We start from the raw sequence: 14,458 nt of genomic DNA on the forward strand, positions 1-14,458 counted from the left end.
AGTGCCCCTGGGCAGTTGTCAGGAGCAACCAAGGAATGCAACTAACAGCCCTGCTGGAGTTTAAGGAGTACTAGGATTCACTGCCTGCCAGCCATGGGCCAGGATTATTACTCTGTGCTCCAGATCACTCACAATGCAGAGGATGCCCAGATCAAGAAGGCGTAAGTTGAAGTGGGAACCAGGCCTGAGGGCTGTGCAGGCTGCCCCACCCTCACTCCTTCCCAGCCCAGCTTTCCTGCATAGCTTAGCAGGCAAGATGAGCCTGATTCTTCTCTTGCATATCTTTATCCTGGTTTGGAGCTGGTCCAGGGAAGGGGATGGAAATCTCCCTTTATGCTCTGTGCCACATTGTCCTCTCCTGGGTGCTTTAGCTTTCCTAGCAATGAAGTGGGGACAAAGGAACTATTTGAACTTTATCCTGAATATTATGGAGAACCAAAGGATTGTAAACAGGGGAATGAACTGGCAGATGATGTGGATATGTTACAGATTTCATTCTGGTCATCATTTGTTTATTAATTTATTTAGTGGTACTAGGGATTGAACCACAGGCCTCCTGCTTGCTTCGTATGAATTTTTTGTCATTGACTAAACTCCATCTCTAAGTCGCAGAGAATTTTGGGTCCTTTCTTAAGAAAATTGAGGCTGGCTGGGTGTGGTGGTGCACACAGCAACTCAGGAGGCTGAGGCAGGAGGATCACAAGTTTGAGGCCAGCCTCAGAAATGGGAGGAATAGAAGTTCATTGGCTCAGACAGAGGGAAATGAAGGGAATGAAAGGGAGATGGAAATAGGAAAGACAGTAGAATGAAACAGACATAACTTTCCTATTTCATATATGAATATACCACCAGTGTAACTCCACATCATGTTCAACCACAAGAATGGGACCCTAATTAGAGTAAGTTATACTCCATGTGTGTATAATATGTCAAAGTACACTCTATTGTCATGTATATCTAAAAAGAACAACAACAACAACAAAATGTAGTGAGATCCTGTCTCAAAAAAAAAAAATGCTGTGGATGTATCTCAGTGATAGAGTGCTCCTGGGTTCAATCCTCATTACTTTCCCAAAGGGGGGGGGAATGTTAGGTTAGGAGTAAGCACATTTTTCTGAAAAAAAAATGTGTATACACCCATACACACACTCTGAAGTACTGGCAATTGAACCCAGGAGCATTCTACATCTAAGCTAGATCCCCAACCCTTTTTATTTTGAGACAGGATCACTCAGTTGCCAAGGCTGTTCTTGAACGTGTGATCCTCCTGCCTCAGCCTCCTGAATAACTGGCATTACAGGCATGTACCACCACACCCAGCTGGAAAATTTTTTTTGTTGTTGGATCTTTAAAATTTTTTTTTCTTGTTTTCTTTGAACAAAAATTTAACAAGTATTTGCTGAGCACTGACCAGATAGGTTAGGTGCAGTGGTAGCAGTGTGGAGATCTAACTGTAACCAGACAGACATGTCCCATTCCCTCAAGCAGCCTGACTTTGCTGGTGAATACAGATATTGATTACAGCACGACTATGATGACTGTTAGAAAAGGGAAAGAGCACGGTGCAGAGGAGCCTCTACTGGAAGGAGAGAGACCTTAGGAGGCTGTCATGGTCATGTACACAGAAGTCAAGGCTTGAAGAAGGACAAAACCTCTTCAGTGGGCTTCAGGGAAAGGAGGGATTGAAACTGGCAGTTCACTGGGTCACTGAAAGGCAAAGAGGAGGAACAGTCGAGGACACTTATTTTATTGAATGTGTAGGTGCAATCGGGAGAACCGTCATCGATATTTCATTGACTCCTCACAATGACCCTGAGAGGCAAGTGCCATTATTATCCCAAGGCAGAGCTAGCAGTCAGAAACCATCCCTTCTAGAGGTGCCATCTGTGGGCTCATCTCCGGGCCAGGTCCTGTAGGGGACCCAAGGAGGGTGAGTGGAGTCCATAGCATGGTTGGAGAACAAGACAAACTCATGAGACAATTTGAGAACAATTCAGTCAGCACTGGCTAGGTCATGTCATTGTCCAAAGGGACCCATTCAGGAGAAGATTACCAAGAGGCAGAGCAGTTGGAGGGCAGAAGGATAAGCAAGCCTAGTTTGAATCCAGGTTCTCCTGCCTGCTGCTGTGGGACATGGGCAAATCATTTAACCTCTCTGAATCTGATTCTCATTTCTGAAAAAAAAGGGAGGGGATTGTTGTGGCACTGAAATAGGATTAGATGAGGGCTGGGGTTGTGGCTCAGCAGTAGAGCACTTGCCTAGCATGTGAGAGGCCTAGGTTCAATCCTCAGCACCACATAAAAAATAAATAAGTGAAATAAAGGTATTTTGTCCAACTAGAACTAAAAAATAAATATTTAAAAAAAAAAGAATGTGTAAGCTAGGCACAGTGGTACAAACCTGTAATTCCAGTGATTTGGGAGGCTGAGGCAGGAGGATCCCAAGTTTGAGGCCAGCCTCAGTAATTTATTGAGCCCCTTTTTCAAAATAAAAATAAAAAGGCCTGGGGACATAGCTCAGTGATGATAGAGTGCCCTTGGGTTCAATTCCCAGTAGTCCCCACACACACACACACACGTACACACACAGTGATTAAAAGAACTGCCTATATTTCTTTTATTTTATTTTATTTTTTAAAAATATTTTTAGTTATAGGTGGACCCAAAACCTTTATTTTATTTATTTATTTTTATATGGTGGTGAGGATCGAACGCAGTATCTCACATGTGCAAGGCAAGTGCTCTAACCACTGAGCCCCAGCCCCAGCCCAATATATTTCTTTTTTTAATTTATTTTTTAGTTGTAGTTGGACACAATATCTTTAATTTATTTATTTTTATGTGGTGTTGAAGACCAAAGCCAGGGCCCCACCCATGCTAGGCGAGGGCTCTACCTCTGAGCCACAACTCAGCCCCTATATTTCAAACAGCCCTTAACTCTTCTCCCCTACAACAATTTTTAAGACATGACACTCTCCCATGGTAGTACCTTGATTTCGATCAAAAACAAACAAACAAACAAAAAACAAATCCCACTAAAGTTATATAATGAAGAAAAGCAAGGCTGGAGTAAGGCCCTGGGTTTGATCCTCAGCCCTGCAAAGAAAAAAAAAAAAAGAATCTGGGCTGGGGATTTGGCTCAGGCGGTGGAGCTGGCCTGGCATGCGCGTGGCGCTGAGTTCGACCCTCAGCACCACATAAAATAAAGATGTTGTGTCCGCCGAAAACGTTAAAAATATATATATTAAAAAAACTCTCTCTCTCTCTCTCTCAAAAAAAAAAGGAATCTGGTCATCTCTAACTAGGGGCAGTGTAATCCCAGTTACTCAAGAGGCTGAGACAGGAAGATCATAAATTAGAGCCCAGACCCGGCAATTCAGCAAGATTCTGTCTCAAAATAAAATTTTAAAAAAGCAGTGTGTGGGGCGGGGAGGGGAGGGGGAGGGGAGGGGGAGGGGAGGGGGAGGGGGGAGGGGAGGGGAGGGGGGAGGGGAGGGAAGGGGGAGGGGAGGGGGGGTGGTTCTGGGATGGTGGCTCACAGGTGGTTTGTTTGTTTGTTTGTTTGTTATTGTTGTTTTTACTATAAACTCAAATTTGAGACTGTGCCATGGTTCTTATTATAAGGATGGTTACCATCCTTCAAACCCAGTATATATCAGTATGGAAAATGTGTTAAATCAAGTTAAAGAAAATGCATAATAATTTCCATAGCAGATATTGCACAACGGTTTTCTGGATAATAGGAAAACACCTTATCTTCATATGAAGTCTATCTTGAGAAGCGCTACTCATGGTCCCAGCAGGCCCCTGAACCCTGCTCCTGAGTTCCAGCTCTAGTACAGAAAAGGAGGCAGACAGGAAGGAGGGAGGGAGGGAGGGAGGGAGAGAAGGAAGCACCCAGGACACAGAATCACCCCAGCTAAGGACCCGCTCAGTGTCACTCTAGCCACGACTTCACTTTCTCGCCCTCTCAGGAAGGCAGGTGAAAGCAGGTGAACGAGAGTGACGTTACTAGAGAGAGAGAGAGAAGGGCTTGAACCTTTAAGGGAGACCTTTGGATCATATGCTGAAAATAAGACGACCTGGGGAGGTTTCCCGGGAGGGTGCTGTGGTCACAGTGTTTTAGGAGCCTGAGGAGGAGACAGACAGACAGAAGGAGGGCGGGGGAGCGGTCTTATAGTTGGCGGCACCCAGCTGGACTGCGTTGGGGAGGGGACTCCTGGGGAGAGACGCGGTCCTCTACAGGATGAAGGGGCAGGCAGGGGACATTTAGAAGGGAAAACTGGTAGGACTTGGTGACGGACGGGATGGGGAGGAGGGAGCAAAGGAGAAGTTGGGGTCAAAGATGATGCCCAGGTTTCTGGCTGCTGTGCCTGGAAGAAGGAGTGAGCCCTGAAAGGTGCTCCCTGGGCCAGCGGCGTGCGAGGCGCTGGGCACCGGCGGAGCGGCCAGCGGGCGGCTGCCCGGGGCAGGCGGGGCCCGGAGGGCGGCTCGGGAGGTCCGCAGCCCTGCGGGAGCGAGGGAGAAACTAAAGAGGAAGCGCAGAACCCTGGGCACGCCCACAGGAAGGCGAGGTGGCACTGCGACCCCGTCTAACTGGGACCTGAGAGTCTGGAAGGATTACTTCCTTTTGTCCTGAAGTCCCCTCGCACCCTGCCAGGCATCCTGTGGCATCCTGTTCAAGGAGAACGAGTCAGGGGAGTGGACGGAGGAGGGTGGGCTGCAGTCTTCACGGAGTCTCTTCAGGCTGCCTGGTCCCCTCACTGAAGGTCTTGGCTCCTGCCACAGGCCCTGCCCACACACTTCTTCTGTCAGTGCAAATGAAGGAGACGAAAGCAGACCTCGGAGTCTATGAGATTGTCAGGCAATGGAGGGGCTCACTTTCTGGTTAGAAAATGGCCACCGTTGCAGGGGTCTGGGTGTTTATAGGTTACACAGAGAGGTGACTTAATCATTGGAGACTTCAACAGAACGTGTCAGTTTGAGCAATCAGGAAAAAGGTTGTAAGCATTTGAAACTTGTTTTTACTGGGAAAGGATGGGGGGTCTCAGTGCTCATCTCTTTCCTCTGGAGGTCATTGTATTCAAAAGGATCAATGTTTATCCAGGGACTGTCATTTTGGGATTGACATGTGCTTCCTTCCCAGGGATTGTCTTGTCACTGGGAAAGAATTTACTGGGAAGGATCAATGTTTTGCCTTCTTCCTCCCTCCCTCCTCCTGGGTCACACTGTATTGGGGTTATCATTTTCCATATCCTTCACCTTCCAGGTTTCTAAAGCTGCTGCCTCCTGTCACTTCTATGGGTTTAGTGAAGGTCAGGGCCCCAGGGTTCCTAGCCTCTGTGTACTCTGTCCCTCATCTTTTCTCCCCTGCCTGTACCTTGGTGAATGGCCCCTATGGTAGCTCTGCAGATCATCCAGACAATGCCATCTTTTCCCTCCTGGGAGACTGACAGTGCATGACAGGCTGCAGTTATCCTTTGACTGAGAGGTACAGAATCGAGAGCAATGAGCACAGAGCGGGAGACCTTGAGGACCTGGCACGTGCGGAGTGCTTCTCTGTACAGGCCCTTCCCACACCTTATTTTATCCTTCTCCAAAGAAACCTGTGGGTCAGTTTCAGTCTTCTGAGAAGCAGAGACCAAGATGGGGTTAGATGTGCACAAAATAGGTCAGGAAACCCCAAGGAAAGAGGAGTGTGCAGGGGGAGAGCTTCACACTACAGAGCAGCCAGGAGATGGGGAAGAAGGGCTTGGGTAGGGAGAGCTGTAGCTCGAGGATCTCAGGCAGGCTTGTCCTTTGAAGGGGTGCCATGCTCACAAAAATGGGCCACAATGCTTAGGCATTGGCTGGGAGAGCTTGGGGAACAGATGCCCACAGGGCAGCTCCTGGGGCTGCCAATTGGCCACAATCCCTACATCCCTACACCAGGTTCTCTTCAAGGCGCTCTGAGCAGTGCATCTTGGTGGCTGCCACAGTCTGTGAGGTCATCCCTGATTCATAGCTAGGCAGTTGACAGTGGCACCTGCTTGGGGCCATGCTTCTCCGGAATGGGTCAGCTGTTAGGACTCACACTCACTTTCTCTCCTCTAGGTACCGGAAGCTTGCCCTTAAGAACCACCCTTTGAAATCAAGTGACCCTGAAGCTAAAGAGACCTTCAAGCAAATAGCAGAGGCCTATGATGTGCTGAGTGACCGTGAGTGACCATGAGGCTGCTCCAGGAGATTTCTGTCATCCCCTCCTTTAAGATCGTCCCTTAAGTCTCTATAGACTATTGAGTTTTCTGAGGGGGTCCTAGAGAATAAGTATCTGTCCTCCCTGCCCAGTATCTAAACAAACTGAGAATATAAAGAATCGCCTGTCTCAGTGGACACAAGCTAAGGTGAGAGATGGGTGTGCAGGGTCACCAGGGCAGGGCAGGAGCAGGGGCACATTCCCCACACCCCACACCTGGAAGATGGAGCCTTCCCCCAGGAGAGGAGTGGAAGGAAATGCTGGCTGCCAAGGGGAAGAAGGCCAAGGCTGAGCAGGGTGCCACTTCCCCTTCCCAGACTGGCTGAGGAGCGAGTCTCCATCACCTCAAGGACAGCAGGAGCATGAAGGGGCAGGGAGAGGCCAGGAGTCTTCCTTCAGAAGTCTCTGTCCTGGGGAAGCCAGAAGCGTGGGGCAAGTGTGATTCATAGCCCCAGCACAGGGCAGTGCTCTGTGGCTTCCCTGGGGGATGGTCCTGGAGACTATGCTTATGCAGGCTGCACAGGAGGGCTAGGAGGCCACCAGGGTTTCTCCAGGGCTGGGTTTTCAGGACGTTGATAGCCTCGAAAGCTAGCATCTGGAGGCTTTAGAATTCTCAGATTCAAAAATTTCAGGATTCTAGGATTGTAATGACTCCCAGAAAAACAGTAGCTGTGAGGACTGAGTTAGGCCGACCCCAGGTCTGTAGCCTGACCCAATCCCTACCCCACCCCCACCCCACCCCCGGAAATCTATTTTTTCATCTCTCTTCTGGGCTGTCGGGATCCCTAGGCGCACTCAAGAATGAAAGTCACCTCCAACTTCTAGGATCTCATATCCAGAGACTCTGGGATGAGCCGCAAGCCCCTTGGAAAAGGTTGTTTTGTCCCATCTCCTTTCCCAGGTCCTCCTTCCCTCTCTCCCCTCTAAGCTCTTAGCCCCCAAGGCTGTACCCCTCCTCAAGGTCCTCCTGCCCACAGCTGTGAAGAGAGCCATCTATGACAAGTTCGGAGAAGAAGGCCTGAAGGGCGGGATTCCCCTGGAGTTTGGATCCCAGGCCCCGTGGACAACTGGCTACGTCTTCCACGGCAACCCTGCTAAGGTGTTCCATGAGTTCTTCGGGGGAGACAACCCCTTCAGTGGTAAGAGATCCTCCCCGTCTCCTTGCCTCACTGGGAAAGGACACGGCTAAAAAAGACGCTTTTCTCTAATAGTTTTGTTTTGCTTTTTCACCTTAAGAAATACATATAGAGTATGTTTTTTTTTTTTTTTAAAGGTAAAAGAATTTATTGAAAAAGAAATAAATTCCAGACCTACATTTCCTTTCCAGAAGCGGTCTTCTGGAAGTTTTCTATGCCTTGATGAGCACATTTTTATGTTAGCCCTTTATTTTCTTAAGGAATCAGACTACATTATACACACATTTTTAAACTTAAGATATCTTGGAGATTATACAACAATACATTGTGCTACCTGTAGATCTACTTTATTTATTTATTTTTTTCCTCCCTTGTAGCACTGGGTATTGAACCCAAGGCAGTAAACACATTAGGCTAATGCTATATCCCCAGCCTTTTTTAAAAAAATTTTTTATTTTATTTTATTTTAAATACTTATTTATTTATTAGTTGTAGCTGGACCAATACCTTTATTTATTTATTTTTATGTGGTGCCCAGGATCAAGCCCAGGGCCTCTCACGTGCCAGGCAAGTGTTCTACCACTGAGCCACAACCCCAGCCCTAAAATTTTTATTTTGAGACAGGGTTTTGCTGAGTTACCCAGGCTGGCCTGAAATTTGCAATCCTCCTTCCTCAATCTCTTGAGTAGCTGGGATTATAGATGTGGACCACCATGCCTGGCTACTTTATTTCTTTTAATGACCACATAAGACTCCATTGTACAGATGTGTATTGGTCAGAAATCGGTTTCAGGCTTATGCACACTTGTAATCCCAGCAGCTCTGGTGGCTGAGGCAGGTGGATCGCGAGTTCAAAGTCAGCCTCAGCAACTTAGTGAGGTCCTAAGCAACTTAGGCAGACCCTGTATCAATATAAGAAATAAAAACAAAAGGGTTGGGGATGAGGCTCAGTGGTAAAGCACCTCTGGGTTCAATCCCTGGTGCAAAAAAAAAAAAAAAAGGAGCAAATAGAGTTTGCAGGGCCAGTGCTTACTTGTAAGGGAAAGTTGGCCTCTGGGTTTGGGGCTTCCTTAGGCAGTGTGACCAGGGACTATACTGCCACAGAGCTCCATTCCAGGGTTCTTGTGTCTGTTCTCCCTGTAGAGTTGAGGGGCTGGGTTTGCTGTGGCCTTGCTCTTGATATCTACTACCTGCTACAAAGTAGGTATTGGGTAAACAAACAAATTTAGTATTGCAAGAGGGAACTAGGTAGTTCACAGGCCTCTTTTTTTTTTTTTTAAACAAATATTTATTTATATGTGGTGCTGAGGATCAAACCCAGTGCCTCACACATGCTAGGCAAGCTCTCTACTGCTAAACTACAACCCCAACCCCTAGTCCACAGGCTTTGATGAACCATCACATCTTACAGGGACACAGTGTGAAGCCACTGTACCCACTGCCTAAGGTCACTGCATCATTTTAACTTGTGAAGTTCATTCCATGGCATTAACGACGAGAGACAGGGTGCATCACAGTGACTCCTGTCTATAGTTGATGATGGGCTTTCACATGAACAATATAGCATAGGGGTTAGAATTTTTTTCCTACAGTCAACTTGTCCTGTGGCGCGGGTCAACTTCTCCTAGTTGTGGGAGTATGAGAATTTTTTGTGGCCTTTCCAGCCCAGTGAAATAAAATTGAAGGGCTGGAGGCGTAACTAGGTGGTAGAGCACTTGCCTGGTGTGCATGGGGCCGTGGGTTTGATCCCCAGCAATGCAAAAATAATAAACAAATAAACAAGCCAAATAAAAATGAAAAATGCTGAACCCAGTGCCCGATGCAGGGTAGGCTCTCAGCAAGTTTCAGGTCTTTATCATCTTAATGGTGGAAAGCGGATCAGGCATTATTACCCCATCCCGCAGACAGAACTGAAGGTTTGCACAGCACCTCAGGGGCTGGGCTGGGCTGGGGCTCCCTCTCTGCACTCAGGTGGAAGAGCACAGGCAGGGAGCATCAGGGGAGGCTATGGCTGTAGAGCTGGGCAGTGAAGCTGAAGAAATAGGACTTTGGGGTATGCTGGTGGCCTCTCAGATTTGCCAGAGACTAGCATTTTCCTCCTTAATATCAGCTGATAACTTCATAGAAACTTGAGTCTGGGATCTCTAGTGGTCTTGGGCTGGACAACAAGGGGAAGTAGAACCTGGGGAGGAGTAGGGAGGACTCAGCTCTGAGCCTCTGGAAAAACAGGAGTCTTTTCTGGCACTACCAGAATCTGCCACTAGAGGAGGTGCCTCACATCTTGAGATAGCCTGGGTTGGTAACTCCCAAGTTGTAGGGAGGTAGGTGGGGTGGAGGGCAGTCCAAAGTGGGAGTGGGGCCACTCCTGGATCTGACAAGGAATGATATTCACTGGTCTGCAGTGGAGGACAGAGTCTTGATCTGACCAGTCTGAGAGGTGGGAATGGAGTGCTGGTGTCACACTTGGGTCACTAAGAGATTAGAGGAAATACAGGGGATAGGGAGTGTGTGTGTGTTTATGTGTGTGTGAGTGTGTGTGTGTATGTGTGTTTGTGTGAGTGAGAGAGAGAGAGAGAAATGTGTGTGAAGGTGAGAATCAGAGTCTTTGGACCCAGTTTTTCTTACTCATCTCCCTATATCCTATAGAATTTTTTGATGCAGACGGAAGTGAAGTGGATTTAAATTTTGGGGGGCTCCGAGGCCGAGGGGTCAAGAAACAGGATCCCCCCATTGAACGGGACCTCTATTTGTCCTTGGAGGACTTATTCTTTGGCTGCACTAAAAAAATTAAGATCTCCCGAAGAGTGAGTACTTGGTTTGCTCCTTCTGGGAGTCACTATCTGTCCCTCTACACCCCACCCCCGCCCCTGTCACTTTCTTCCTTATTCTAACTACAGAACTCAGGAATGGTTTCTGATGGAATCTTAGATTGAGAGACCTAGGATCTTAGAATTCTAGGATCTGAAATTTGGGACAACTGAGGGGACTAGCCTGTTTCTTTTCCTAGAGCAGAAGTCTCCCCTGCATCCCTTTACTGGGGTAGGACCCCTTCCTCTCAGTTCAGCCCCTCGCTGTGGGAAGTGAGAGGAGTCTCCTGTGAACTGCACTCTCTGGCATTACTTAAACATGCCCCCAGGATTTCATGAGGGGTGTGCCTCATAAGTAAGAGGGAGCCATGTGGGCATAGAGGGTTGGCTGGGACAGTCCCCAAGGTCACTGGTTAAAGAAGACCCTGTGAGTCCCAGAGTTCAGTCCTTGGTTTGACTCTGTCGTATGTGCCAGTTTCTGCCAGGTGCCCTCACCTTTGCCCAGCAGAGGACATGCCTTCCACAGATGGCACCCCTGTGGGCAAGTGCTTGGGGATGGATGGACAACATATGGGGAATGCATTGGGTCAGGGTCAAATCTGCTGACTTTCGTGTCCTTTTTTCCTTTGGGATTAAGAGAACTGCCAGAGGCTAAGGTTTAGGATGTCTGGGATTTGGAGAGAGGAACTGAGTACATTTTCATTGTGCATTTTTTAGTGGCCAGGGATGGAATTGTGAGTTCGATCAACTCATGGCTTCTCTGACCCCAGCTCTAGTACAAGTCATGCCCTGCCACCCTAGAATCACAAGTTTTTAGCTCCAATGGCAATGAATGGGTGTGTGAATGGCTCAGGGCAGGTCCTCCCCACCCTAGGGGTCTGAGCCTGAGTACAAATTCTGCAGAGCATCTTTCATGTGTGCAGAGGGGGCTCATGGGATCTGAGTGCGCCCCCTCCCACCATCTCCCTGCAGGTGCTAAATGAGGATGGGTACTCCTCTACCATCAAGGACAAGATCTTGACGATCGACGTGAAGTGTGGCTGGAGGCAGGGCACACGCATCACCTTTGAGAAGGAAGGGGACCAGGTAAGAGGGAGGGAGGCTGACTAGCATCAGTCGCCAGGCTCAGATGGTGAGAAGAAGAAGGGGAAAGAGAAAATGATTTTGGTCTGGTAGGGAGTCCTGGTTGGATGACCTCTAATGTCCTTTCCCAGGGGCACAGCCTCACAATGCCTTTGTGAGTGGGCAGCTTAGGGGTTATCCCCATTTTACAGAATGGGAAACTGAGGTCCAGAGAGGGAAGGAACTTATCCAGGGCAAGAACACAAGAGCTGAACCCAGTCTTACCCTCAGTACTCTGATTTTCTTCAATGCTTTTCTATATAAAGCCCAAGTATAGGAGCTCCTCAGAACCACTTACAAGTAATAATTTTAAATCAAAGACTTATGTTCATCAAAATATAAAATTAAATGTCCTAGGCATGCTGAGTCCTAAAGTGCTGAGAAGAGGCAGAGCAATGGAATATTCAGAGCCAAGAGAGATTAGCTCCTCTGCCTGCACTTCTTGCTCCTTTCTCACCTATAATACTTCTTCCAAAAAGGACCCTCCAAGTTGGGCACAGTGGCATGTGCCTGTAACTCCAGCTACTTGGGAGGCTGAGGCAGGAAGATCTCTTGAGCCAAGGAGCTTGAGGTCAGCCTGGGCAACATAACAAGATCTCACTTCAAAAAACAAACAAAAGAAAAAATAGCCTTCAGGGCCCACCCCCAATGTTCCCCTTCTGGACAGCCTTCCCTGGTCACCCCACATGAGTCAGTACCTCCTAGGAGCCCTTGCCTCTGGCCTCCCTTTATCCTGACCTCAAAATAGCTGAAGACTCACTGTGTGTTTATCTCAACATCCAACTGGGAGCTCCCTAGGTGGAAAGGGCTGGTTTGATTCCTTAGTCCCCTGTGCCCAGAAGAGACCTCAGCAGCTTTTTGGTGACTTGGTGAAACTTGGATGAGGGGTGTCACTTCTGAGTTACTCACAGAACAAAGATGTGCAGGCATTGCCTGACCCAGCTCAGTGTTCCCACTGCCATCTGAGGAAGTCCCTCTCCCCTCCTGCTGAGTGCATCCATGTTGAGTGTGCTCAACTGAGATATGATTCAGGGAGACTTGTCTGGGTAAGCTTCCAGAGCAGGGTCTCTGTGCACTTCCAAAAATCCTGATCTGATCTCCCCACTGTACAGATAGAAGACATGGAGACAAGTAGAGGCGGGAACTTGGCCAAGTCACACAGGCAATTAGTCCTTGACACCCCTTGACCTCTCCTGCCCAGGGCCCCAACATCATCCCAGCCGACATCATCTTCATCGTGAAGGAGAAGCTCCACTCTCGCTTCCGCAGGGAGAACGACAACCTCCTCTTTGTGTATCCCATCCCTCTGGGCAAGGTGAGTGGACACCAGCCTGGACTCGGCCCCCTCACTCAGTCACTAAGTCCTGGGAGTTCCACACCTGCCCCCACATGGCTCTCCACTTCCTCTCCCTATTGGTCTCCATTGTGCGGTTCTGGGCAGTGCCGGGTCTGTGCACAGGCCTGCCGTCCCCCTGCCTGCTGTCCCCCAGCCTTCCCCCGGGCTCTTTCCACATGCTGCCTCTCCGCTCTCTTGCTTCTCCTGGGCACCCTCTGCCTGAAATGCCGCCTGCCCACTTCATCTACAAAGGCCCTTGTCAACTGCTGCCACCATGCGGAGCCATCCTCCACTCCAGAATGGCAAGGGGCCCCTCCTAGGTGCCCACAGACTCCATTATTTCCATCTCTATCAGATCCTTACATTAGATCACTTCGACTGACCTGCTGGACTGTGCACTCTGGAGGGTAGGTCGTGGCCTGGGGCATCACCTGATAGTTCTCGAACAGCCTTTGTCTCCCTAGTGCTGAGCTCAAGGTTTGGCACCAGATAGGCTCATCAAGTGCCTTCTAAGTAGGATGGCCCCGGTGACCCTCCCCACTCCTATCTTTTGGCCCTGACTCCCCCAGGCCCTCACCTGCTGCACTGTGGAGGTGAAGACTCTAGATGACCGTCTACTCAACATCCCCATCAATGACATTGTCCAGTGAGTCCACCTGCCTTGGGCCCTGATAGGCAAGAGAGGGCTGGCCTGGGACTTAGAGGGTAGAGTCAGAAAGTCCACTCAGTACAGTTGTGCAAGCTGTACCCAGCACAAGGGTCCCTTGCCGAGAGGGTGAGAGAAGACGGAGGACAGCCCACACTCTGGCCAAGCTGTGGACTGCACTCACCTGGCAAAAGGAACGGCTCTTCTAATTTCCATGAAGCCACGGAAAGACTAGAGGCCCCTGTGTTGGGCAATTGCTGTTGTCTTCAGCCCTTCCAAACTTCGCACTAGAGTTCTGAGAAAGGCCTCTGCCTGGGAGTTTTGCTCAGCTGCCTGGCACCCCCCACCCCTTTCCCTGCACTGTCGCCCATGCTTAAAACAAGACTCCTGGGGCCCTCCAGCAGAGACCTAGTGTGAACAGGTCTTCCAGGCAGTGCACCCTTTGGGACAAGCCAGCCTCCTCTCCCACCCAGTCTTGCTGCTGAGAGCCACCCTGAGGTGGAAACTGGGGTGCTGGCCCATTCCTGTGGCTATGTGAGCCTGGGGTGGGGTGGGCCAGTCAGGGGCTGCTCCAGGGTGCCCCCTCAGCTCCCTTCTTTCTTCCCTCAGTCCCAAGTACTTCAAGAAGGTGCCAGAGGAGGGGATGCCTTTGCCCGAGGACCCCACCAAGAAGGGGGACCTCTTCATCTTCTTTGACATCCAGTTCCCCACCCGCCTCACACCTCAAAAGAAGCAGATGCTGCGTCAGGCACTGCTGACCTGACGTGGGGGGCTGGAGTGGTGGAGGAGAGGGCTCCGGGCCTGACCCCGCCAGCCCCACAGTGCAGGGCTGAGGAGAGGGAGGAGGGCTGGGAAGCTAAGCTGACATAATAAAGATTTATTATCCTCCATTTTCACCCTGGAGAGTGTTTGGGAGGAGTTTCCTGCTGGCATTTTTATTTTTACTTCTTCTTCTTCTTCTTCTTTTTTGTAGTGCTGGGGATGGGACCCAGGGCCTCATGCACCCAGCAAGCACTCTACCACTGAGTCACATCCCCAGCCCCCTGCTAGGCCTTCTTGTGGATACCAAGAAGCTGGACACTTGGCTTCATGGGCAGGTCCCTGAGGATTCAGGGCCTTGCTGCTCCACCTTGGTGCAGGGCTGTGTGGCCTCTGAGTTCTCAGCTCTGATGACTT

At 49.4% G+C, this 14,458-nt stretch overlaps 1 protein-coding gene across 1 annotated transcript; it reads left to right on the forward strand.

The window, feature by feature from the left end:
* The first annotated feature begins 28 nt into the window (after positions 1-28).
* Dnajb13 (DnaJ heat shock protein family (Hsp40) member B13) lies at positions 29-14,178 on the forward strand. The gene is made up of 8 exons (XM_046441944.2): positions 29-161; positions 6,094-6,197; positions 7,213-7,374; positions 10,018-10,175; positions 11,151-11,264; positions 12,502-12,615; positions 13,206-13,282; positions 13,892-14,178. Exons 1-8 carry the CDS (start codon positions 94-96, stop codon positions 14,043-14,045), a joined length of 951 nt encoding a protein of 316 aa, XP_046297900.1. The 5' UTR covers positions 29-93; the 3' UTR covers positions 14,046-14,178.
* Positions 14,179-14,458: the final 280 nt, after the last annotated feature.

The sequence above is a fragment of the Marmota monax genome, unplaced genomic scaffold (genome assembly GCF_021218885.2).
Source record: "Marmota monax isolate L192 unplaced genomic scaffold, Marmota_monax_Labrador192_F-V1.1 WCK01_AAM20220418_F8-fsc00068, whole genome shotgun sequence".
NCBI lineage: Eukaryota > Metazoa > Chordata > Mammalia > Rodentia > Sciuridae > Marmota > Marmota monax.